Source organism: Macaca nemestrina, chromosome 9 (genome assembly GCF_043159975.1).
Source record: "Macaca nemestrina isolate mMacNem1 chromosome 9, mMacNem.hap1, whole genome shotgun sequence".
Classification (NCBI taxonomy): Eukaryota; Metazoa; Chordata; class Mammalia; order Primates; family Cercopithecidae; genus Macaca; species Macaca nemestrina.
Genome location: NC_092133.1, coordinates 23767340 through 23791189, shown reverse-complemented (window position 1 = coordinate 23791189; position 23850 = coordinate 23767340). Strand labels below are relative to the sequence as shown.

The window sequence follows — 23850 nt, the reverse complement described above, 5'->3', positions numbered from 1 at the left end:
CCGGGGGGACACAATGTTCTACTGGGTGCAAGAAGAAAGTATCAGAGCTTCTATTTGTATTTATTTTTTATAAAGAAATTACAAAGTTAGTTTTTGATATTTGGAATATAGAGGAACACTAGCACATATAAATAACATATAAACATACGTACATGTTGTGGGTACTTGACTCCCATTAACAGAAGCATGCAAACAAAAAAATTTAAAGACCACTAGCCTGTCCATTTATAACAGCCAGTCTCAAATGCCTGCCTGCGTGTGTGTGTGTGTGCGCGTGTGTGTGTGTGTGAGAGAGAGAGAGAGAGAGACAGACAGAGAGAAGGGGAAGGAGAAATCAAATGCAGCACAGGCAACAATCTGTAGCTTTGGTGTTTTTACATTTATGAAATGATTTTTGAGAAACAGAAACTTAATCCAATGCCAGGACAAAAATGTTCCTTGTTCTTCCCAAAGACAAAGAACACGTGTGTGTGTGTGTGTGTGTGCGCGCGCGCAGAGGGTGTGTGGCGTACACCTGAGTGCACACACCCCTCGGTCAGCTGGCTGCCTGGATCTCAGGGTCATGGTCTAATCCTCTGTTCCCTGCTGTGAGTCTGGGGACTATTTCCTTTCCTCATTATTTCCTACAACAAACAAGAAGCATCAGGTATTTTGTTTCATCTTCTCTTTCTCACTTGGCCCTTCCTTCTCTTCTGTTCCCCAAGTTCAAAATTCAGGAAGCAAAGACTTTGTACAGTCCCTAAAACCGTGTTTCTAAAGACTATTTTAATGACAGGAATATACACACAGCAGTAAATTAAATGAAAACAGAGTACATACACACATTATTCAATAAATATTGATCTATACACTTTCCACATAGTATTGCTTTAATTCTCACCACTTTATATGTTATTTACTTACTGTGATTAATCCATTTTACAGATGAGGAAACTAAAGCACTGCAAGTGAAGCGACTAGCCCAAGAAAGTTCCAGACCCATTCGCTTGTCCTGCATGCTGCTCTTCTCCAGAGCTAAGCTGCCAGAAGCAAATCCAAGATCCTCAGAGAGAGCCTCGGGGGAAAACTTTCTGGCTCCTGTTGCCAATGACTCCTTGCCTTTATCTCACTCTGAATCATGAGGCAGCAAATAGTAGAAGGCCCCCAGTACCGAAGTGAAATGCACAGCAATGTGATCTGCAGCAAATCAACTGTCCTCTCTAGCCCTCAGTTTCCCCTCAATAAAATAAGTATCCTGAACCAGCGTCCTCCAAAATTGAATGTACATTGTTATGTATGTATAAGCATGCCATTTTTTTCCCCTCAGTTTCCCCTGGATTCTCAAAAAGGTCCATGACTGCATAAAAGGAGTACGATCCAGGAGTCCTGAGGACCTCTAGGATCCCTGCCGAGACCAGGCCAATTAAGTTTAGGCTAGCCATGCCTGTACCCACCCATCTTCATGAGTGTCCAGTTGCTGTCCATTTGCTTGGCAGCCTGGAGAAAGTAGCGCCCGTCAGTCCACATGGCTGCATGCTCTTCTGTGATGATGGCTGTGCCTGAAGCAGGGGAGAAAAAAAAAAAAGAAGAAAGGTTTCTAACAACTGCCCAGAAGCTGCACAAAATGACAGCAGGCAGGTGAGAGCAGTAAGAGGCACCAGCTCCTCCTAGTGGGGCAGATGGGTCCTTAACTCCAAAGAAACCTCTGGGCAAGAGAAGACCACACCACTGAGAACAAGCTGTGTGTCAAGCTCTGAAAGAACAGTCCTGAGACCCAAGCTGCCTGGCACTGGTCCCTGCACAAAAAAGACTGCACTTGCGCAGTACGAGTCAAAAACAGAGAATGGAGAACTGTAGACGTATGGCCAAGTGGTCTCGTATAATCAAGACACAGGGAGAGATGGTTCCTGCTCAGCAATCATAGCCACTCCTCTGCTCCACCAGACACCCCAGAAGAGCTGTTTCACCTTTCCTGGAGAAAGACCAAGTGGGCCCTATGAGCGTTCCTGCTGTGGTCACTAGCAGGAAGCTTACGCCTCCTACCTCTATCCGCCCTCCGTTCCCACAGACCTGGCAGAACTTGGGACTTTTGGCAGAGGTGTCAGCCAAAGTCAATCCTAATGTGCCAACCAACACAAGCACTTACGCCAGAGGAAGCAGCGTGCTAATAACCGTGAGGGGAGGGGAGCTCCCACCTTGTCCAGCTTGCTTTACAGACAAATCTGAAGTGGGGAGTCCACCCTAAAACTCAAAGGCATAATGGTTTTGAGGAACACCAATGCAGCTTAACATTAACCTGTGTTATGTAAGCCAAGAGTGAAAACAGAGAAACCAAAAGCCAAGCACTTGGGAGAATTACTTGGGACCAATAAGCTAAGAGAGGAGGGTGTGAAACGATATTGCAGTCTCATTTCTTATTTGGGACGCTAGTAACATAGGTATAGTCAGTTTAATTGATAGAACTTTCATATGTATGTTATATTCAATAAAAAGTTCAAAAACTTTTTAAAAATAAGAATTGTTAAAACTTTGAAAGCAAAGGTACAGAGAGGAATAAAAAGGGTTACTGCAAGGCGACCTTGGGGAGCCGGGAAAGGCTGGGAACCCACACCTTTCTGCAGAGAGTCAATGTGGAGCATCTGGTTTGCATTTTCTTTTTGCTTCTATATCACAGGCTGAAACTCGGTTCAGTTATTTTTAGGAGGCGAACAAAGGTGCAGCAAGAACAGAGAAAATGCAGTGACTCACCCGCAGAGCCATCGAATCCAGAGACAAAAGCCCGCCGACAGTCACACGGAGCAATATACTCACTCTGGAAAACAAAGATGACAACAAAGTGGGCCTCGATTACTCATGAGCAGACTGTTCTGCTTGCTTAGCCTTGTGCTAGGCACAGCGGGGACTATGAAGACTGGGGAATCCTTGGCACCCACCCTCAAGGAGCCAATAGTCTAGCTGAAAACAACAGATGAGCACACACTGCAGAAGACTCTAATTAATTAAGGGCAGAGAGCGCTGTTCCCTTTAGCCTCTATTTCCTCACTAGGAGAACAAAAGCACATCAGGAGAAACAGATAAAAACTGCTCTTTCTTCACTGAGATCTTACTCAAAAATCAAACCAATAGCCTTCTCCCCTCCTTGCCACTGACATTTAGGCATCTGTTATTTTTCTGAAGAGTAAGGCTGAATTTCTGTGTTAAGCACCAATAATTCCCTAACTTAAGTTTCTGTAGATACTGACTTGTTTCCAAACTTCCTGTCTGGGTCCTCCTCTGAGGGAGCATCACCAATCTCTCCCATGCAGGCCCCATCCCTTCCTGTTAGGGAGTGAGCGGAAATGCTTCATCCAATCCAGGAGGCTTCCGCAAAATAAAATGTCATGTCCAAAACCAAGGTCTTCTCGGCTGATAATCCCCTTGCCTCTGTATGTAAGGGGGTTAGGGAGTGAAGAAAGTAAGAAATTCTTATGCCTAGGCAAAGGGTACAAGTCAAAGTGTGCAACTTCTGGTAATAGCCAGTGAGGCACAGAGAGTTTAAGTAACTTGCCCGAAATCACACAGCTAATTAAGTAGCAGAGGCAGGATTTGAACCTAGGCAGTCAACTCCAGAGTCTGGACTCTGAAGCCCTATGCCAGGCTGCCAATGCATGACATTTTATCTCTCACCCTCATCACTCTCTAGGATAAGACCAATAGCAAATGAGAAAACTGAGGTTCAAAGAGAGAATCTTTAAGTAACCTGCCCACTGACAAGTTAATGGTAGGCCAGGATCCAAAGCCACGCCTGCCTGAGTACAGAACTGCTGCTCCTTCTGCAGTTATCAGGATTCTCCCAAGCCAAAGGACCTGGCAAGGTTAAGAAAGTTCAGTGTGGGGAATGGGGCTGCTGGCCAGACCCAAGGCATTTTTAGGACAGTCAACGTGATGTAGGGGGAAAAGGCCCTCATGTTCCTTTCCTGCAGTATGGTTAAGAATTACCCCTTTCAGCCGGGCACAGTGGCTCATGCCTGTAATCCTGGTACTTTGGGTGGCTGAGGTGGGAGGATTGCTTGAGCTCAGGAACTCGAGACCAGCCTGAGAGCATGGTGAAACCTCATCTCTACAAAAAATACAAAAATTAGCCAGGCCCGGCGGCACGTGCCTGTAGTGCCAGCTATTCAGGAGGCTGAGGTGGGAGGATAATCTGAGCCCAGGAGGTTGAGGCTGCACAGTGAGGCGTGATTGCGCCACTGTATTCCAGCCTAGGCAACAGAGTGAGACATTGTCTCAAAAAATAAAAAAAATAAAAAGAACTGCCTTTTTCACCAAGGCACCAGCAATCACAGTCTCAAACCAGCCTCCAGGGAGATACCAGAAGGGCCAGCATAGAGAACCACAGTGGCAGGATAAAGCAGCTCTGGGCCACCTGCCCTCTAGCCCAGGCCCAGCTGCATAGTCTGCAACAAGTCCTGGCAGCTCTCTCAGCCTCATTTCCTCATCCCTAAGACAGGTCATTTCAGATTGCTAAATGCAACAGCAAGCACGTTTTATTCCTACAGCATAAAGGAACATTCAGTCAACAGAACTAAGGAAATAGAAAGAAATGGCCACCAGCATCGTTTAGAACTGCGGAATCCTCGTGTGTTTATTAACCCAGTAATCACCGTGTGCAACACTTTTTATTAAAAAGTAACAATGGAGGGGAAGGGTGGCCCACACATCTTCTGGGACTCTTGTGAGAAACAGTAAGTTAATGTCTTTGAAAACTCACTAGAAACCGGAAAGTGCTGCACATATGCAATGGAAGAGATGTTATTCATCTCTTCTTCCTAAACAGTGAGAAGGCATCTAAGGGGCTGGGAAAACTAAGTTAAAAATAACTCTTGTGCTAAAAATCACTGCGCACAATGGGGAATACACAGTGAGGGCACTCTCCACCAACAACATGACTCCACGGGCTTGGGGCTCTTCAACCCGTGACACAGGGTGAAGATACTGGCAAAGGCTGGTAGAGAACGCAGTGCAGGTCTGAGCCCAGGTGAACTCTTCCACTCAGGGACACAGTACTCTACGGATGCCCCATCCCTTTCTGGGTAAGCTTGGGAGAGATGGAAGATCCGCAGGGTTTAGCTAGACTTCTCCATCAGCAAAGGCAAGGAAAGAGTTCCTCCAAAGGGAGGTGGAATTAACAGCAAATGGACATGTTTAGTTTGGGATGGAGACAAGGTCTGGGGTAAGAATGTCCAGACATGACCTAAGTGGTCAACATTCCAGAAAGACATCGCTGAGCAAGGCTGGCCACAGCGTCACCTCCACACTGACAGGCTATGCAGAAGCCAGACAAGCACTGTGCCCAGGACTGTCACTCTCCTCCTCCCAGGCATGAAGCTGGCAACGCCCAGGGGCGGTCTCCTCAGAGCACAGCATAGGGCCTAAAATAAACCAAAGCTGTAGCATGCTAGGAAAAAGGAACAAAGAAGCACAGCTGCTGGCTTTTCTCAAAACCACCCATTTCTCTCCATTTCTAATAGCAGCACTCAGTCCAAGCCTCCATCATCTCTACCTGGACTACCGCCCCTACAATCCACTCTGCACATACACTCAGAGTGAGCTTTTCCAAATATCTAAGATCATGTTAGCAACCTCCTTAAAACCCTCCAATGGCTTCCTATAATATTTAAGATAAAATCCAAACTCTGGCCCACTCAAGGTACTCTGACTTTGCCAGTCCTCTTGCAGCTCTGCTCCCATTCACCATGCTCCAGCCACACCCACCTCCTTTCTGCTCTTTGCATATCCTGAGCTCATTCCTGCCTCAGGGCCTTGGCACATGCGCTTCCTTGTGCCTATAAAAGTCTTTCTGATCATGGCATGGCTAGGTCCTTCTCATCATTATACTTGAGATCACATGTCACCTCTACAGACCTACCTGTACTACCCAGCTATAATAGCCACCCAGCCACTTTTAAGTCTCTGTATAGCTCACACATACTCTAGATATTTGCCTTTTTTTTTTGGTGGGGGGGGGAGACAGGATCTCCTTCTGTTATCCTAGCTGGAGTGTGGTGACACAATTATGGTTCATTATATCCTTGACCTGTCAGGTTCAAGCAACCCTCCCACCTCAATCTTCTGACTAGCCAGGACTACAGCAGGCACACACCCTTTTTTTTTTTTTTTTTTTTTGTAGAAACGGGGTTTTACCACATTGCCAGGCTGGTCTCGAACTTCTGGGCTCAAGTGATCAGCCTGCCTCAGTCTCCCAAAGTGCTAGGATTATAGGCATAAGCCACCATGCTAGGCAATGTTTCTCTTCTTAATGAACTTTTTACATTTTTATTGTCTTGTTCCTCAACCTCTATCTTACCCCCAAGCATGTAAGTTCCATGAGATCAGGGTATCTGTCTTGTCACTGTTCCTGCACTCAGCACAGGTGACACACAGTAGATCCTCAATCCACATTTGTATTACAAATGAACAAGCAGAAGGAGACATGAAGCTTTTCCCTACATCCAGTTAAAACCTCAACCATCTCTATGAAGATGGAGGAAGGGACCATTAGCCAAGGAATGCAGGTGGCCTCTAGAAACTGGAAGAGCCAAGGAAATGGACTCTCCCTGGAGCCTGCAGAAGTAACACAGCCCTGCTCACCCATTTTAGACTTCAGACCTCCAGAACCATAAGAGAATAAATTCGTTTTAAGTCACTGTGGTAATTTGTTATAGCAGTGATAGGAAACTAACACATTATCTAATGGAGAAAAGATCGTAAGGGATTATAAATGGGGTTTCAAACTCAAATACCTCAGGGTACAGGACAAAGGATATCTTTTCTAAAGACAGCAGCTCCTACTCAGCTCTGATTTCTGAAATGCAGGCCATGTGTTGCCAGTCTTCAATATTTCAGAAGCAGCTAGAAATATGGGTTCATGAGAAATTACCCAATTTTTAAATGTTGGCATCTAATTCCAACAATATAAACAATACATAGCCAAATAAAGCATCTGTAAACTACAAAAAAAAAAAAAAAAAAGCTAGTCATCTCTCAAAAATCTGGTTCGGCTGGGCGCGGTGGCTCACGCCTGTAATCCCAGCACTTTGGGAGGCCGAGACGGGCAGATCACAAGGTCAGGAGATCGAGACCATCCTGGCTAACACGGTGAAACCCCGTCTCTACTAAAAGTACAAAAAAACTAGCCAGGCGAGGTGGCGGGCGCCTGTAGTCCCAGCTACTCGGGAGGCTGAGGCAGGAGAATGGCGTAAACCCAGGAGGCGGAGCTTGTAGTGAGCCGAGTTCGCGCCACTGCACTCTAGCCTGGGTGACAGAGCAAAGACTCCTTCTCAAAAAAAAAAAAAAAAAAAAAAAATCTGGTTCATGTGCCCCCTCTTCCATGAAGCTGACTGATCCACTTCAGCTTTCAGAGGCTCCCACATCTCTGAATTTTATAGGACCATCCACGTTGGCACTTATCCATACCCTACCTTGGGTAATGTTGACAAACAATGTTAGCTAAGATTATTTAGTCTGTATTGTTTATCATTGTCTCAACACCTACTAGTCAATAACTGTATTCATTTCCTCTCATTCTAATCCTCATAGCAGTTCTGGAAGGTATCCTGCCTCGCCAATCTACAGATGAAAAAAATGAAGCTTAGAGAAATAACTAACTTCCCCAAGGTAACATCACAGTAACATCTGAACTCAGGTCTGACTTTTTTTTTTTTTTAAAAAGATGGACGGCCGGGCGCGGTGGCTCAAGCCTGTAATCCCAGCACTTTGGGAGGCCAAGACGGGCGGATCACAAGGTCAGGAGATCAAGACCATCCTGGCTAACACGGTGAAACCCCATCTCTACTAAAAAATACAAAAAACTAGCCGGGCGAGGTGGTGGGCACCTGTAGTCCCAGCTACTCGGGAGGCTGAGGCAGGAGAATGGTGTAAACCCGGGAGGCAGAGCTTGCAGTGAGCCGAGATCCGGCTACTGCACTCCAGCCTGGGCGACAGAGTGAGACTCCGTCTCAAAAAAAAAAAAAAAAAAAAAAAAAAAAAGATGGAGTCTTGCTTTGTCGCCCAGGCTGAAGTGCAGTGGCACAATCTGGGCTCACTACAACCTCCACCTCCTAGGTTCACGCGATTCTCGTGCCTCAGCCTCCCAAGTAGCTGGGATTACGGGCGCCCGCCACTACATCCAGCTAATTTTGGTATTTTTAGTAGAGACAGGGTGTTGCCATGTTGGTCAGGCTGGTCTCGAACTCCTGACTTCAAGTGATCCACCCACCTCGACTTCCCAAAGTGCTGGGATTACGGGCATGAGCCACTGTACCCAGCCTCAGGTCTGACTTTCGAAAGCCCATACCCTTGCAAGCTGCCAAGCAACCTCTTCTAATTTTGTAGAGAAGTTGTACACATCAAGTCCCACAACTGGATTATAAATTCTGAGGGAACAAGGAATACAAGGTATATGCTGCACTTACCTCTACCTTCATCAGCCACATAATAGACATCTCCTACAACCAGAAGTTAGAATTCTGTTCAAGCCTGGTTCCCCACTTACTAGCTGGGTGAACCTGGGGCTCAACTTCCTCATCTGTAAAATGGGGATGAAAATAATGCCCACCTTGAAGGGTTGAGGTGTGACATAAAGCAATTAGTGCATGCCGAACATCTGATGAACTGCAGCACTTATTGCTATGTACTGCACCAAGCTTGCCTCTACAGCAAACGTAAGAAACTATCTTCTCGAAGTATACAATCAGCAATTTTAGACAGATACTCCATGAAACATTAACACTAATAAACAGCCATATAGACTATGCTGAATATGCAGTGTGGTATTTGCTACAGTTTAAAGGATGCTCAGATGTGCCTTAGATCCATCAGGCCAAGCTCAGAGGTTTGACTGGGCCACCAAGGACAGATGAAGACAGCAGGAAAACAGTCCAGAGAGAGGGAAAGGTGTGACAAGGCCGAGAAGCAAGAGGCAAGAGGCGAGAGGCCTGTCATGAGGCAGATAGCCAATTAGCCTAATGGCAGGGGCAAGAAGTTCAAGGGAGCAGCTGCAGAGATTTCTGTAAAGGCCGTCTGAAGACAAATAGTCAAAGACCTCAAACATCACACTAAGAGGCTTGAACTTTATCCTGCAAGTTCTAGAGAGACACTAAAAGTTGAAGAGAGGGTGGTGACATGACCAGAGCCGGTTTTTAAGGAGAGGGATCAACATGGCTGGTCACATGCAGATGGAACTTGCCAAGTAAAGCTGACAGCTGACTGCCAAGATAAGCACGACTAAAGTTACTAGAGTCCACATTAGGGTGACATCTTTCCCCCTCCCTGACCCTATTCTCCCATCAGCCATGAGCCTGGCACTGTGCCTCAAACATACAAGGTTCTCAAGAAAAATGAAACTGAATGAATAAAGGGCCATCGGTCCACAGGAAGTACCAAAGGTTAGACTGCGAATGGTGATTCAGACTCCTTGTTTCCAAATATAAGTTTTTGGCATTTTTTTTCTCTCCTAAATGAAACCAAGTCAGGGTATGTGGGAAAAACTGATAGCTGTCCAAAGATTCGTGCTCCTTCCTTAGTGTAGAAGAGTCACTGGAAAGTAGCTGCCCAGCCAGGCCTTCATTCCCACGCCTCCTTACATTGAGGTGAGGTCACATGACTGACTCTTACCAATGAAATATGGGTAAGAGGTGACACCTGGGTCAGGGCTCTTACAAATGAGTGTGCCCTGTCCATACTCTTTCTCTTTCCCCTTCCACCAGCTAAAATGATGGCACTATGGGATGGAAAGAGCCTGGATCCCTGAATCACTTTCCCTCAAGGTAGAGGGAAGTCCCCCACCAACCAGGAACACCCACTCTATACTGCTACATGAAATAAGAAATAAGCCTTTACAATACTAGGCCACTGAAACGTCAAGATGTGTTACCACAGCTAGCATTATTCTAACACAACCGATAAAATCACTGTGGGATAAAAATCACTAACCCCACCCCAAGAGAAAGCCTGTTTATGAAATACAAAACAAAACAGGAAGCTGACTCCAGGAGAATGGAGTAGGGTCCAAAGAGTTTAGGAAAATCTGATTCACGTCTTCCAGGAGGAGGAACCATAAACAAAGCCAAAAATTCACATTGGCAGAGTCAGTCCCTGACAAAACATCACCCTTTGACTAAGCCAAGCCCAACAACATAATATGGGGTCTTACAGATGAGGAAAACGGGGAATCAGGATTTCTAAAAGGCAGTGCTGGCACAGCTATGACTCCAACCAAGGATTCTCCTGGTTTGAGGCAAGTGGTGACCACAAATCCCAATGTATGACTAGGATGGTACATGAAAGCATCCATGTCTGTACCAGAGAGAACAGACAATCCCTTGCTAAAAAAGTCCCCCAGGGCCCAAGCTCATTAATCCACAACCCTAATACCACAACCCTTGTTCTGAGTTTAAAAATAAGAAACTCTTAAGAGTTACAGAGGACAGAGAGAAGCAGACCACTGGAGTGCCAAGTCCTTGCGTAATTATGCGTTTGAGGTACGTTTTCTCTCTAGCAGGGAACAGTGTGTGGGTGTGTATATTTGTGTTTTGGAAAGTACACAAAGGACAGAATTCAAGATTCCCCTTCACTTCTCCAACACCCTCCCCTCCCCAGTCGTAGGAGAAACTCCATCAACCCAGAATCTACCCTGAAACAATTAGGAACAAGAGCCGCAGGGAATAGCAGCCTCTCTATTACTGAGGAGACGACTATGGCAGGTCACACAGGAAGCCAGCCCTTCCTTCTTGTTCTCACAATCACAGCAAGGATCCAGAGCCCCACTTAACAGAGTCACCCCAACTATGTCTCTCTTCTCCACAGGAACTAAAACAAGGAACCCATTTCTTTCTGTTGACGGTACCATAAACACTCTCAGGCTTCAAACCTTCCCAAACCCCTCTGCCACGTGCCTGCAAGGTCCACATTTAATCCAGGGTCTACTACTTCTCCAAATCCTACCCCTCCTCTCTGCTCCTAACCCCAGTAACCCAAGTCCAGCCCCTCTTTACCCCAACTATGAGATCCTGCAAGGCCTAACAGGTTTCCCAATTCGCAGAGTCTCCTTTCTCCAATCCATACTAAACACTGCTCCTTCTGATCATGTCACTCTAAAATCCTGATTCTCGTGGTCAAGGACAACCATGACCAGTCGGGGATAACTCATGGATGGTCTTAATCAGGCCCCTGTTTTCCTTTCTTCTTCAAGCTTATTGTCATGCATGTTCTCCTAATTCTATAGATATCCATGGTATTTCTTACCATTTGACCCAGCCATCCTATTACTGGGTATATACCCAAGGGATTATAAATCATGCTGCTCTAAGGACACATGCACACATATATTTGTTGTGGCACTATTCACAATAGCAAAGACTTGGAACCAACCCAAATGTCCATCAATGATAGACTGGATTAAGAAAATGTGGCACATATACACCATGGAATACTATGCAGCCATAAAAAAGGATGAGTTCATGTCCCTTGTAGGGACATGGATGAAGCTGGAAACCATTATTCTCAGCAAACTATCGCAAGGACAGAAAATCAAACACAGCATGTTCTCACTCATAGGTGGGAACTGAACAATGAGATAACTTGGAGACAGAGTGAGGAACATCACACACTGGGGTCTGTCACAAGGTGGGGGATGGGGGAGGGATAGCATTAGGGGATATACCTAAGGTAAACGACAAGTTAATGGGCGCAGCACACCAACATGGCACATGTATACATGTGTAACAAACCTGCATGTTGTGCTCATGTACCCTAGAACTTAAAGTATAAAAAATAAAATAAAAATATATCCATGGTATTTCTTGTGCTTCTCTCCCTCTTTCCATGCATCCAAATTCTACCCATTCATGTTCTGATTTAAATCCTACTTCCCCCATGAAGACTTCCTTGATCCTGCCAGCTTAAAATACTGTCACCTTTGAATTCAGTTCACACTTTAAGTAAACTTACATTACAGTTGCCACCAGCCACATGTGTCTAAGCACTTGAAATGTGGCTGTTGTGACTGAGAAACAGAATACTTAATTTTATTTCACTTTAATAAATTGAAATACAAATTTTAAAACTGATATTCAAGATTCAGTTACTGGAAAACTTTTAGGTAGGTTTAGAAAAACTTGGGTATGTTTTTGAGTCTTGAGTCCACCTTTTCAACTGTTAGTTTTATGAAATCTAAACACAGATCAAATATTTCCAATGAAAATTTCACATTCAAAGTGCAAAGTTTTGGAAATGTAAAATACTTCCCATATTTGAAATTTCAGCATAAAAAGGAATGTAAAGTATCTTCTTAATAATTTTTATAATGATGATGTGCTAAAATAATATTTTGGATATGTTGGATTAATATGCTGTTAAAATTAATTTCACTGCTCTTTTACTTTAATGTGTCTATGAGAACATTTAATATTACATATGTATTTTTACCAGATTTCTACCAGACAGTGCTAATGAGGTCCTTTCACATGACAGGCACCAATTTCTTTTTGTGTTCGCATTTATGACTGTGGCTTACCTATTCTTTAATCTCTTCAAAGGGAATTTCATTCGTCTCTACAACAGTAATAACAACAACAATAGCTGCAGCTAATATGATGAGACTTTTCAGGTGACATCAAGCATTGAAGCTGCAAGCATTCAAGTGCTTCAAGCATTCACATCTACAGTATGAACTCATTTCATCTTAACAATAGCCCATGCGGTACATACTGTCACAATCTCCTTTTTGAGAATACAAAAACTGAGACCCAGAAAGTTTAACTGACGCTTCAGAATTTCATGTAACTTGCCTGATGTCAAGTAACTAGTAAGTGGCAAATCTGGCATCTGAACCCAGAGAGGCTCTAGAGCTCATACACTTACCTGTATGCTAACTACCTGCCCTCTGCATTTGCCCCAGGACCGAGCCCCGAGCAGCAGTCAGAAAACATGCAAACAAACAAAACACAACTTCCCCACATACGTAAGACAGACAGCTAAGCTACAGCAGTAGAAATGGCAGTGAAGATTATAAAAGAAAAAGTGGAGAGGGGTGATGAAGATGGAAGGACAGCAAGAGTGCAAAAAATGTAAGAGTGTGAAGTCTAAACAGCGACTTCTGCAATAAGAGCAACAGCTAACACCGAGCAAGCTTGACACATTTTGTATTTTCAGGATGTTGCTAGAAAACACATCTGTCTAGGATTAAAGCCTCAGTTTCCTCATGGAGGGAAAAGCCATCCAATTCTGATATTGCAGGATCATTAGCAGGAGATAAAGAGCTGAGGGAAAGCCTGGAACACACCCTGTGGCTTGGATGGCCTCACTGCCACTCCCAGAAGAAATTGCTTTGGGTGTATTAGGCCACACCTACTGTCAAAGGTAGAACCTTTTTAAGTGATATGTCAGGGTATCCAAAAATCAGCTTTATGATGACCAAACAAACAAACAAAAAAAGCTGGAAAAGGAACAGCACCCAGAACCAAGAACATCAAGATGAACTTGACTTAGCTACAAGATGTCGGTGTCTCCTACCAGTAAACACACAGATAATATCCTAACTCCAGGCAAAAGAAAACTAAACTGAAATACAAAGACTACAAAGCTTCCAACACACCCTTAACCAGAAACCTTCAACTTTTAATTCAAGTAACATATGCTGGTCGAATCTTTCTGTATACTGAGGCCTCCCCTGGAGGTGAAGATTCACAAATAGTAGAGCTATTAAGGAGTCTTCAGCTGGGGTTCCATGACGGCCTGTGAGAACCCTTTCGGAGGAGGGCCCCAATTTCAGACAACTGTGCCAGGGGACTTACAGAACTGCCCAAACCAACTGCTACATAATCATAATGTGCTCCAGTTGCAGGAACCACCATCTGCTCAACACTAATAGGGTGACTGCAATCAAATTGGCCTAGGGCAACTGTCCAATGCTTGAAGGGCAGCAAATTAAAAATGCCACTGGTGAGTCCAGCAGAGAATCCATGTGACATGAAGCCCACATCCAAAGGCTGAGGCCTGGGACTGACAGGAAACAAGGAAGAGCTAGCTCATCAGAGGGGCCCAAAGAAAAAACAAAATTCCTTGAAGACAAGGCAATGGTCTGCCCTTCTTAAACAGGGGAGTGCCCAGCTCCTCTGCTACCTACGACTCCTACCATAACTCAGGCCCAAATCACAGTGGCCAGCCTACTTCCTCATCCAGTCCTTGGTCAAGATGATACTTTGCTTCATATGAAGTTGGTCAAATTTTTTTTGTTGTTTTTTTGTTTTTTTGTTTTTTGAGACAGGATCTTGCGCTGTCACCTAGGCTGGAGCGCAGTGGCATGATCTCAGCTCACTGCAACCTCCACTCCCAGGTTCAAGTGATTCTCCCACCACAGCCTCCCAAGAAGTCAGGACTACAGGCATGAGCCACCACACCCAGCTAATTTTTGTATTTTTTGGCAGAGACGGGCTGGTTTTGAACTCCTGACCTCAGGTAATCGGCCCGCCTCAGCCTTCCAAAATGCTTGGATTACAGGCATGAGCCACCACACCCAGCCTGAAGTTGATCAATCTTATTTGTCTATTCTAAAGAACACAGATGAACCTCACCAAATCTATCCTCACCGTCCCACTGCCTACTAAATTTAACAGTTATGTACCCAGCCTCATGGCCTCCTCACATGCCACCACCCCGCTTCCAGCTTGATATTCTACTTTTCCTATATTCTGCCAGGCTGAACAGCCAGTGAGCTGGTGCCTGAATATACCTCTCACTTTGACCTCTCCCTTCATCCACCTCTACATGCAAGACCCATCATCGGATGAAAAGTGCTATCACAGAACAACACATAAAGGTATTCCATGGAACACTAGATTCTCCCACCCCATCCCTGAAGTAACTAGGAAAATTCCATGGACATTTAAGTCCGAAAAAAGTTGAATACTTTATCCCCTCCTTAGAGGTACAGAGTGCACGTCAGCATATTAAAGGCCCTGAGAAGTCCTGCAGCTATGAAACTCACAGGGGCAAAGGACTTGAATAAACATTTTCTCCAAACAAAATATACAAATGGGACCAAAAAGCATATGAAAAGATACTCAACAACACTAATCATCAGGTAATACAAATCAAATCTACAATGAGCCATCACCTCACAACAAAACAAAAAATAACGAGTGTTGGTGAGGAAGTGGAAGAACTGGAACCCTGTGCACCATCGGTGGGAATGTAAAATAGTACAGGTGCTGTGGAAAACAGTATGGAAGCTCCCCCAGAAATTACAAATAGAAGGATCATATGATCTGGCAATCTCACTTGTGGGCATATATCCAAAAGAATGGAAAACAGGATCTTAAAAAGATATTTGCAAACCCATGTTCATTGCAACATTGCTCACAATAGCCAAGAGGTGGAAAAAACTGAAATGACCATCCACAGAACAGGTTAAAAAAAAAAAAAAAAAGTCTCTAAATAAAATGGAATATTATTCAGCCTTATAAAAGAAAGAAATCCTGTTATACGTTACAACACGGATGAACCTTGGGCACTATGCTAAGTGAAATAAGCCAGTCACAAAAAGACAAATACTGCATGATTCCAACTACATGCGTTATCTAAAGTAGGCAAACTTTTTTTTAGACGGAATCTCGCTCTGTCACCCAGACTGGAGTACAGTGGCTCAATCTCAGCTGGCTCACTGCAATCTCCGCCTCTCAGGATCAAGCAAATTCTCCTGCCTCAGCCTCCTGAGCGGAGGGATTACAAGCGCGTGCCAGCACACCTGGCTAATTTTTGTATTTTTAGTAGAGACAGGGTTTCACCATGTTGATCAGGCTGGTCTCCAACTCCTGACCTCATGATCCGCCTGCCTCGGCCTCCCAAAGTGCTGGGATTACAGGCGTGAGCCACCATGACTGGCCCGGCAAAATCTTAGAAAGAGAAAGTAGAATGGTGGTTGCCAGGGATAGGAGGGGAGAAGAGAGACTGGGAGGAACTGTTTAATCGATATACAGTTTCAGTTTTGCAAGATGAAAAAGTTCTAGAGATCTGTTGCACAACAATATGTGCATGCAGGCCGGGCGCGGTGGCTCAAGCCTGTAATCCCAGCACTTTGGGAGGCCGAGGCGGGTGGATCACGAGGTCAGGAGATGGAGACCATCCTGGCTAACACAGTGAAACCTCGTCTCTACTAAAAAATACAAAAAACTAGCCGGACGAGGTGGCGGGCGCCTGTAGTCCCAGCTACTCGGGAGGCTGAGGCAGGAGAATGGCGCAAACCCGGGAGGCAGAGCTTGCAGTGAGCTGAGATCCAGCCACTGCACTCCAGCCTGGGCAACAGAGCGAGATTCCGTCTCAAAAAAAAAAAAAAAAAAAAATGTGCATGTAGTTAACACTACAGTATTGTACATTTTTAAATGATTAAAATAAATGTCATATTACACATTTTTTACCACAATAAAAAAACGCTGTTCAGCTCATTTCATTTTCTCAACTAACAAATATATTTTTTGTAGAGCATCTTACAAGACACAACAGGAATACTGAAGAACACAGTTTGGGGAACACTGTTCTAAACATCAAAGTATCCTAAACTTCATACCGTTGTCTCAGACATCTGATCCCCTTGGTTATTCATTTGAAGCCCTTCATTTGCCCCTAAGGCTAGGAAATCCATGTCTCCAGGCAGAGATCCAATCTTGTGGTTGAGTGGTCCCCAGGTCAACACAGGCCTGACATTGTCACAACCATGTAGACTAGGAACTCTGGGGAGAGGCAAGAAGTCAGCCAGCCAGAATGGATATGTTTTGGGATCTTGCTCAACTTACAGAAATACCCTTATCTACCACCCCCTCCATTATGGTGGACTGGTAGACCCCCATTACTCATGTCTGACATCACACAGACACACACACAGACACAGACACACAGACACGCGCACGTGCACACACACAGAGTAACCAGGACCATACAGAACCAAGTTGCTACATATACCAATCAAGTTCTCACCCTGGACTTTGAATTTGAGGGATTAAAGTTCTAGCTCAATCTGATATTTTGAAACTAAGAGAGGAAAAGATATAAATGTAGGTGTTGTCAGGTTTATACGACCCACCCAGTTGGCTGAAGAAAAGAAACTGATATGCAGCAAGACCTGAAAACCCTCCCGTCCCAGTTCCTCTGGAGGGCCTGCTGCATTCTTGCCCTCAGCTTCCACAAGACACCCTATCTGAGGCCCTGACATGCATAACTCTGAGAGCACCATTCACAATCTGGCGTTGTGCCAATATGGTGGCTCTGCCCTTGAATCCTTATAAAGCATTTTTACTGATCAAGGTATCTCAAGGCAGTTTCTATAACCTGCAACTGAAGAATCCTATAACAACAGTTTTATTTCCCACTACTGCTTTTTACTTCCCTGGTCTCTTGCCAGGGAAACCTGTCCCATTGTTTCTGAAAAGCACTCGAAGCTTCCCTGTTTCTTACCTTCGCTGCCACTAATACTTTTACCTAGAACCTCTTTCCTCCTCCTCCACCCCATCCCTCTATTTACCCAAACTCCACCCATCCTTCAAGGTCCAATTCAAATGCCTCCCCTGCGCCATGCTCTTCATTATCTTCCCCTCTCACCCTCAAACTTCCACAGCCTTCTGTCCGGATTTTCTTGATCACACTTACCACATTTTACAATACAGGTATGTGCATGTACATCTAAACTCCATTATTAAGCTGTATGCTTCTTAAAACCAGGAACAATTCTCATCTCTGTATCATGTCTAATACCTGAGATGGGTAGGGCCTTATACATAAGCAAAGGCTGGGAAAACTATACTTACAGATGATTCTGTGGAAGAATAGCACTCTTATATTATTTCATCTCTCACTAAACCATAACCCCAGTGAGAGCAGACATTCAACCTTAAGTTCATCTTTGAACCCTACAGCACCATAACCACAGTGTAAGCACTCAAACACTTGCTGACTCAATGACCTCACACTGGATCCCAGAATCCTTTTACCCTACTGCCCGTCAACCCTATCACATGAGGTCTCTGCCTCTCCAACTCTCCTGGATTGGGCAAAAGAAAGACAGAGCAAACAATTCTGCTAGGAACAGAGTGTGGCAGACGAGATGTGGAGTATGCCAGCAACAGAAAGTTCCAGAACTTCTGTCCCTTAATTTGCCCACTAATTCTTCATTGAAAGATGGCTAAGTCACTGGAATCAAGGAACCCAGGGCCAATCCACAAGCATTCAGTGAGACCTACTGGACACAGATCCCCATAGCAAGCCCTGGAAGGGCCTGGTTGTGGCCCTGGTTGTGGGTTGACAATTAGAATCCTACAAACGCATTAGGGCTGGGCAAAAAAAAGACTGAAAAGAAAGGAGAGGCTGAGGAGTTCCATCACAGCCCATTTCCACGCAGTACCTGATGAGCATCTCCCGATGGGATGATGTAGGCCTGGATCGGTTCAGTCACATACTCAGAGTTCCTCATGGCTTGTCTCAGCTGCCGAAGCAGCTCTGAAGTCACCTTTGGAGGCATTCTGCTGTCTGCAACAACAGGAGAGTTTATTTCAAAACCAGCCTGCCCCCTGCAATTCAATGTCCAGTTCGAAGTGGGCCCCAGAGAGGAGTGCCTTCCACGTTCTGACCCACTCCCAGTTAGGTCTTCAAACTGACCACCCCACCACCAGACCGAGACCAAAGCTGCCAGAAACACTAATGTTCACAGTTCTTTTTTTTTTTTTTTTTTTTGAGACAGAGTCTCGCTCTGCCGCCCAGGCTGGAGTACAGTGGCCGGATCTCAGCTCACTGCAAGCTCCGCCTCCCGGGTTCACGCCATTCTCCTGCCTCAGCCTCCTGAGTAGCTGGGACTACAGGCGCCCGCCACCTCGCCCGGCTAGTTTTTTGTATTTTTTAGTAGAGACGGGGTTTCACCGTGTTAGCCAGGATGGTCTCGATCTCCTGACCTCGTGATCCGCCCATCTCGGCCTCCCAAAGTGCTGGGATTACAGGCTTGAGCCACCGCGCCCGGCCTGTTCACAGTTCTTAAATACTACCTCCAAGTAGCCATTTGTGGCCAGCAAAGTTTAGCTACTAACCATTTTCAAATTGACTGGTTACCTCTGTCACTCCTAGGATTTCACTCATGAATAGGAGATAAACAAGTATACAGAAATTTAGGTGTTTATCTTTGTTTATAGTAGGAAAAAAACAGGAGAAGTGTATGATTTTATAGTTAATAGTTAAACTATAATACATACAACAATATACTGTGTACTCATTACAAATTACACAGACCTAGAAAAGAATTACATAGACTTACATATTTGATTACATATTTGATACCTAGAGAACACTTGTGGGTGATTAAAAACAGATGACAGGCCAGGTAAGGTGGCTCACGCCTGTAATCCCAGCACTTTAGGAGAGGCCAAAGCAGGCAGATCACAAGGTCAGGAGATTGAGACCATCCTGGCCAATACGGTGAAACCCCATCTCTACAAAAATATTAAAAATTAGCCAGGTGTGGTGGCACGTGCCTGTAGTGCCAGCTACTCCAGAGGCTGAGGCAGGATTGCTTGCACTCGGGAGGCAGAGGTTGCAGTGACCTGAGACCACACCACTGCACTCCAGCCTGACAAAAGACTAAGACTCCATCTCAAAAAAAACAAACAACAACAAAAACAAAAAAAAAGATAACCAAAAAAAAAAAACCACATATAGATTGTTCTTATTTAAAATTGTGTATGTATATATGCAGAGAGAAGTTTCTACAAGGACAGTCACCCAAGTGTTAAGAGTGGTTACCTTTGAGTAAGTAAATTTGGAGTGATTATTGTCTTCTTGTATTTTTCTGCTTTTTAAATTTGACTGCTTTAAAAGAAGTATGTTTTATAAACTTTTTGTTAAATACCCAGCTAGATTTAGAGAAGAAAGTTCCGTCCACTAGGAGTCAGAAGTCTTATCTTCTAGTGAATACCTGCTACCAACCAGCTGTGCAAGGGAGAAGGGGGCCAGGGCCTCAATGCTCTGTTCTCCTCTTTTAAAGTATGGCAGGAGTGGCCAGGCACGGTGGCTCATGCCTGTAATCCCAGCACTTCGGGAGGCCGAAGCGGGTGGATCACGAGGTCAGGAGATCAAGACCATCCTGGTTAACACAGTGAAACCCCATCTCTACCAAAAATACAAAAAAAATTAGCCGGACGTGGTGGCAGGCACCTGTAGTCCCAGCTACTTGGGAAGCTGAGGCAGGAGAATGGCGTGAACCCGGGAGGCAGAGCTTGCAGTGAGCCAGGATCACGCCACTGTACTGCAGCTCTAGGCAACAGAGCGAGACTCTGTCTCAATACTTTATCTAAAGTATGGCAGGAATGGATGAGACCCAAGGTTTTCAAACGAAGTCCCAAGGCTCCAGGGGAGTCTACCATTCAAATAAAACCAGAGCTGGAATCACCAGCTTTAGAAAATACAAATAGGAATAGAAATATAAAACTAATTAAACTGAAATGTAAAAGATGTTAACTGTGGTCCTACTAGAAATTCATAAACTTGTTTCACCTATATCTATAGTCAGGGATAGTCTCTTGTACTCACTAAGTGGAAGCACAGATGATGCACGCTGACTTAACCACTTTAGTTGGTTCTTCAAAAAGACCTTTTCTCAACAATCACTGATATTAGTTAATGTTCTGATAAACATCATAGCTGTAGTCCTATGTCTACATAAAAAAAAAACAACTTCAGAAGGAGCCAATTATAGAATAGTGATCATGCATATTTCACTATATCCTATACACTGGCACAAAACTATACTATTAGAATTCAAAGTAGAATGAGTTTTTCCAACCATTTTTAATAGACTTCATTTTTTACAGCAGTTACAGGTTCACAGCAAAACTGAGCAGAAAATACAGAGTTCCCATGTAGCTTCAGTTCCAACACACACATAGCCCCCTGCCACTATCTGCATGCCCCACCAGAGTAGTACATTTGTTAAAATGGATAAACTTATATTAACACATCATCATCACCCTAGGTCCACAGCTTACTCCTGCATTCATTCGTGGTGTTGTACATTCTATGGGTTTTGAACAATGTGTAATGGCATGTATCCACCATTATAGCATCACACAGAGTACTTTCACTGCCCTGAAAATTCTCTGTGCACATGCAGCCTATTCATTCCTCCCTCCGCCTCTCCTCTAACCCCTGACAATAACTGAGCTTTTCTACTGTCTCCATAGTTTTACCTTTTCTAAAATGTCATATAGTCAGAAACATACAATATGTAGCCTTTCCAGACTGACTTCTTTCACTTAAGAATATGCATTTAAGCCAGGCACGGTGGCTCATACCTGTAATCCCAGCACTTTGGGAGGCCAAGGCGTGCGGATCACCTGAGGTCGGGAGTTCAAGACCTCCCTGACCAACATAGAGAAACCCCATCTCTACTAAAAATACAAAATTAGCTGGGCATGGGGGCACACGCGTGTAATCCTAGCTACTCGGGAGGCTGAGGCAGGAGAATTGCTTGAACCCAGGAAGCAGAGGTTGTGGTGAGCCAAGATTGCACTATTGCACTCCAGCCTGGGCAACAAGAGCGAAACTCTGTCTCAAAAAATAAAAAAAAAAAAAAAGGAATATGCATTTAAGGTTCCTCTATGTCGTTTTATTGCTTGATAGCTCATTTCTTTAGCCCTGAATAATACTCCATTGTCTGGATGTACCACCATTTATCCATTCACCTGCTGAAGGACATATTGGTTGTTTCCAGGTTCTGGTAACCATGAATAAAGCTGCATCTGTGTGCAGGTTTTAGGCGGACATAAGATTTCAACTCATTTGGTGTTTTTGGTGTTTTGGAGTTTGCCAACTCATTTTTTAACAAATAAAAATATTTGGACAGGCGCAGTGGCTCACGCCTGTAATCCCAGCACTTTGGGAGGCCGAGGCGGGTGGATCACAAGGTCAGGAGTTCAAGACCATCCTGCCTAATATGGTGAAATCCCGTCTCTACTAAAAATACAAAAAAATTAGCCGGGCGTGGTGGTGGTCGCCTATAGTCCCAGCTATTCAGGAGGCTGAGGCAGGAGAATGGCGTGAACCTGGGAGGCGCAGCTTGCAGTGAGCCAAGTTCACGCCACTGCACTCCAGCCTGGGCGACAGAGCAAGACTCCATCTCAAAAAAAAAAAAAAATTTTACTTAATCAAAAACATTGTAACATACAACTCTGTAAGTAATGGAGAGTTAAATCAAGGCAATTACATGAGGTGATCTTCAAGGACTGACATCCTGACTTACTGTAGCTTAAACCCTGCTGGGCATAGGTCCTTTTTGGATCTTTTTCTTTAGCATACTCATTTGCTTCTTCCTTTTCATCATCACCAGCACCTTAGGCTTCTATGCCTCAGTTGTTATGGTTATCTCCAACAGAATCCCCTATAGGGTACCATACTGATCTTAAGCTAGAAAAAGTGCCTCACTTACCATCTGCAGCAAGGGCAACTTCAACAAGCAGGCCCTAGGACTCAACCCCGAAGTCTCAGAAGACAGAAGTACTCAAAGGAAGAGTAAATGGAAACTGTCCTACTCATAATTCAAGCACATCCATGTTCCTTGCATTACAGCTGCTTCTGAATATTGTTCAGAGGGGCATTCTTTTTTTTTTCTGAGGGGAGACAGGGTCTTACTACATTGTCCAGGCTGGACTCCTGGGCTCAAGTGATCCTCCCACCTCAGCCTCCCAAGTAAGTGGGACTACAGGTACACACCACTGCATCCAGCTATCCTTTCCTTTTGTCTAAGCTACTGAGCCTATAATTTCTCACCTATCAGAGAAAAAGGGATCAGAAGTACCTGGTCTGATCCAAGTTTATATGTCAACACCTCCACTGGGGGTTGAAAATAAAGCCCACCGTGATCTCACAAGCTTGCCAGCATCTAAAAATTTTACTCTGATATCTTTCAGGAGCTTCAGAATAGATTTATTGTGTTTTCAAATCACATTTCTGAGCAAGTAATCATTCTTAAAAACAGTCAAGCAAAAACGAAGCTTTCTTTAGAGCAGGACTTCAACACTGGCTGCGCATTAGGACTATCTGGGGAACATCTGACTTAACTGGTCTGGAGTACAGCCTTGGCTTCAGGAATTTTAAAATGCAAAAATGTAAGAGTCCAAAATACTTTCTTTCAAGATCATTTATTTCTTTATAGAATGTGCCTTCCATTTAGGTACATTCTGACTTAAGGATTTTGGTGGCACTACTGGATGTTTAGTACTGATTATAGTATCAATATTATCAGTCACTAACTTCAACAATAAAGTTAACACAACCAATGATGAGCACAAAATCTTCAACTGCAAACTAAAAACCAACAAAAACAAACTGGAACTCTTCAAAAACATCCTCTGCTTCCCAGTCATCACAACCTGCCTCCTCATTTCCACATTCTGACCTTCATCACCACCACCATCACATCATCACATTTCCCCTGGTGACTGGTGGATCAGACCCCCACAGAATCATAAGCCTCATCAGTCTCACTGCCACTCCTCTCCACAATGCTACCTGCCCCCATCGACACTCAACACTTTCCCTCTTCCTACTTCCTCATCCTTCAGGCCCATCACATTCATGTTCTAGGTGAAATGCAACTACTTCTTTATCATCAATATCAGACATGATGAAAGAAGTCTCAACGCCATAACCAACAGTTAAGATGTGGTAAGGGGCAGGGGCAGCAACAGTGAAGGTGAAGAAGACAGTAACAGGCAATGGCTGAGGCAGTGAGGCAGCCACCACTGAAGTGAATACAGTGGGCCCTGGTGGCTGAGGCAGCTGTAGCCACAAGGAAAACAGGTG

At 44.5% G+C, this 23850-nt stretch overlaps 1 protein-coding gene across 6 annotated transcripts in view; it reads right to left on the bottom strand.

The window, feature by feature from the left end:
- Positions 1–23850, bottom strand: part of LOC105466531 (X-prolyl aminopeptidase 1) — a 62499-nt gene that overhangs the window by 26215 nt on the left and 12434 nt on the right. For 3 of the 6 annotated variants that reach the window (XM_011715480.2, XM_011715485.2, XM_011715501.3), the window contains 3 exons: positions 18410–18534; positions 2728–2791; positions 1434–1538 (listed from right to left, as the gene is read on the bottom strand). In XM_011715480.2, coding sequence (XP_011713782.1) covers positions 1434–1538; positions 2728–2791; positions 18410–18534 — 294 coding nt within the window. Of the gene's footprint in view, positions 1–1433; positions 1539–2727; positions 2792–16582; positions 16746–18409; positions 18535–20580; positions 20700–23850 lie in introns of those variants that run through there. The other 3 variants (XM_011715494.2, XM_011715483.3, XM_024788139.2) reach the window with 3 other exon arrangements.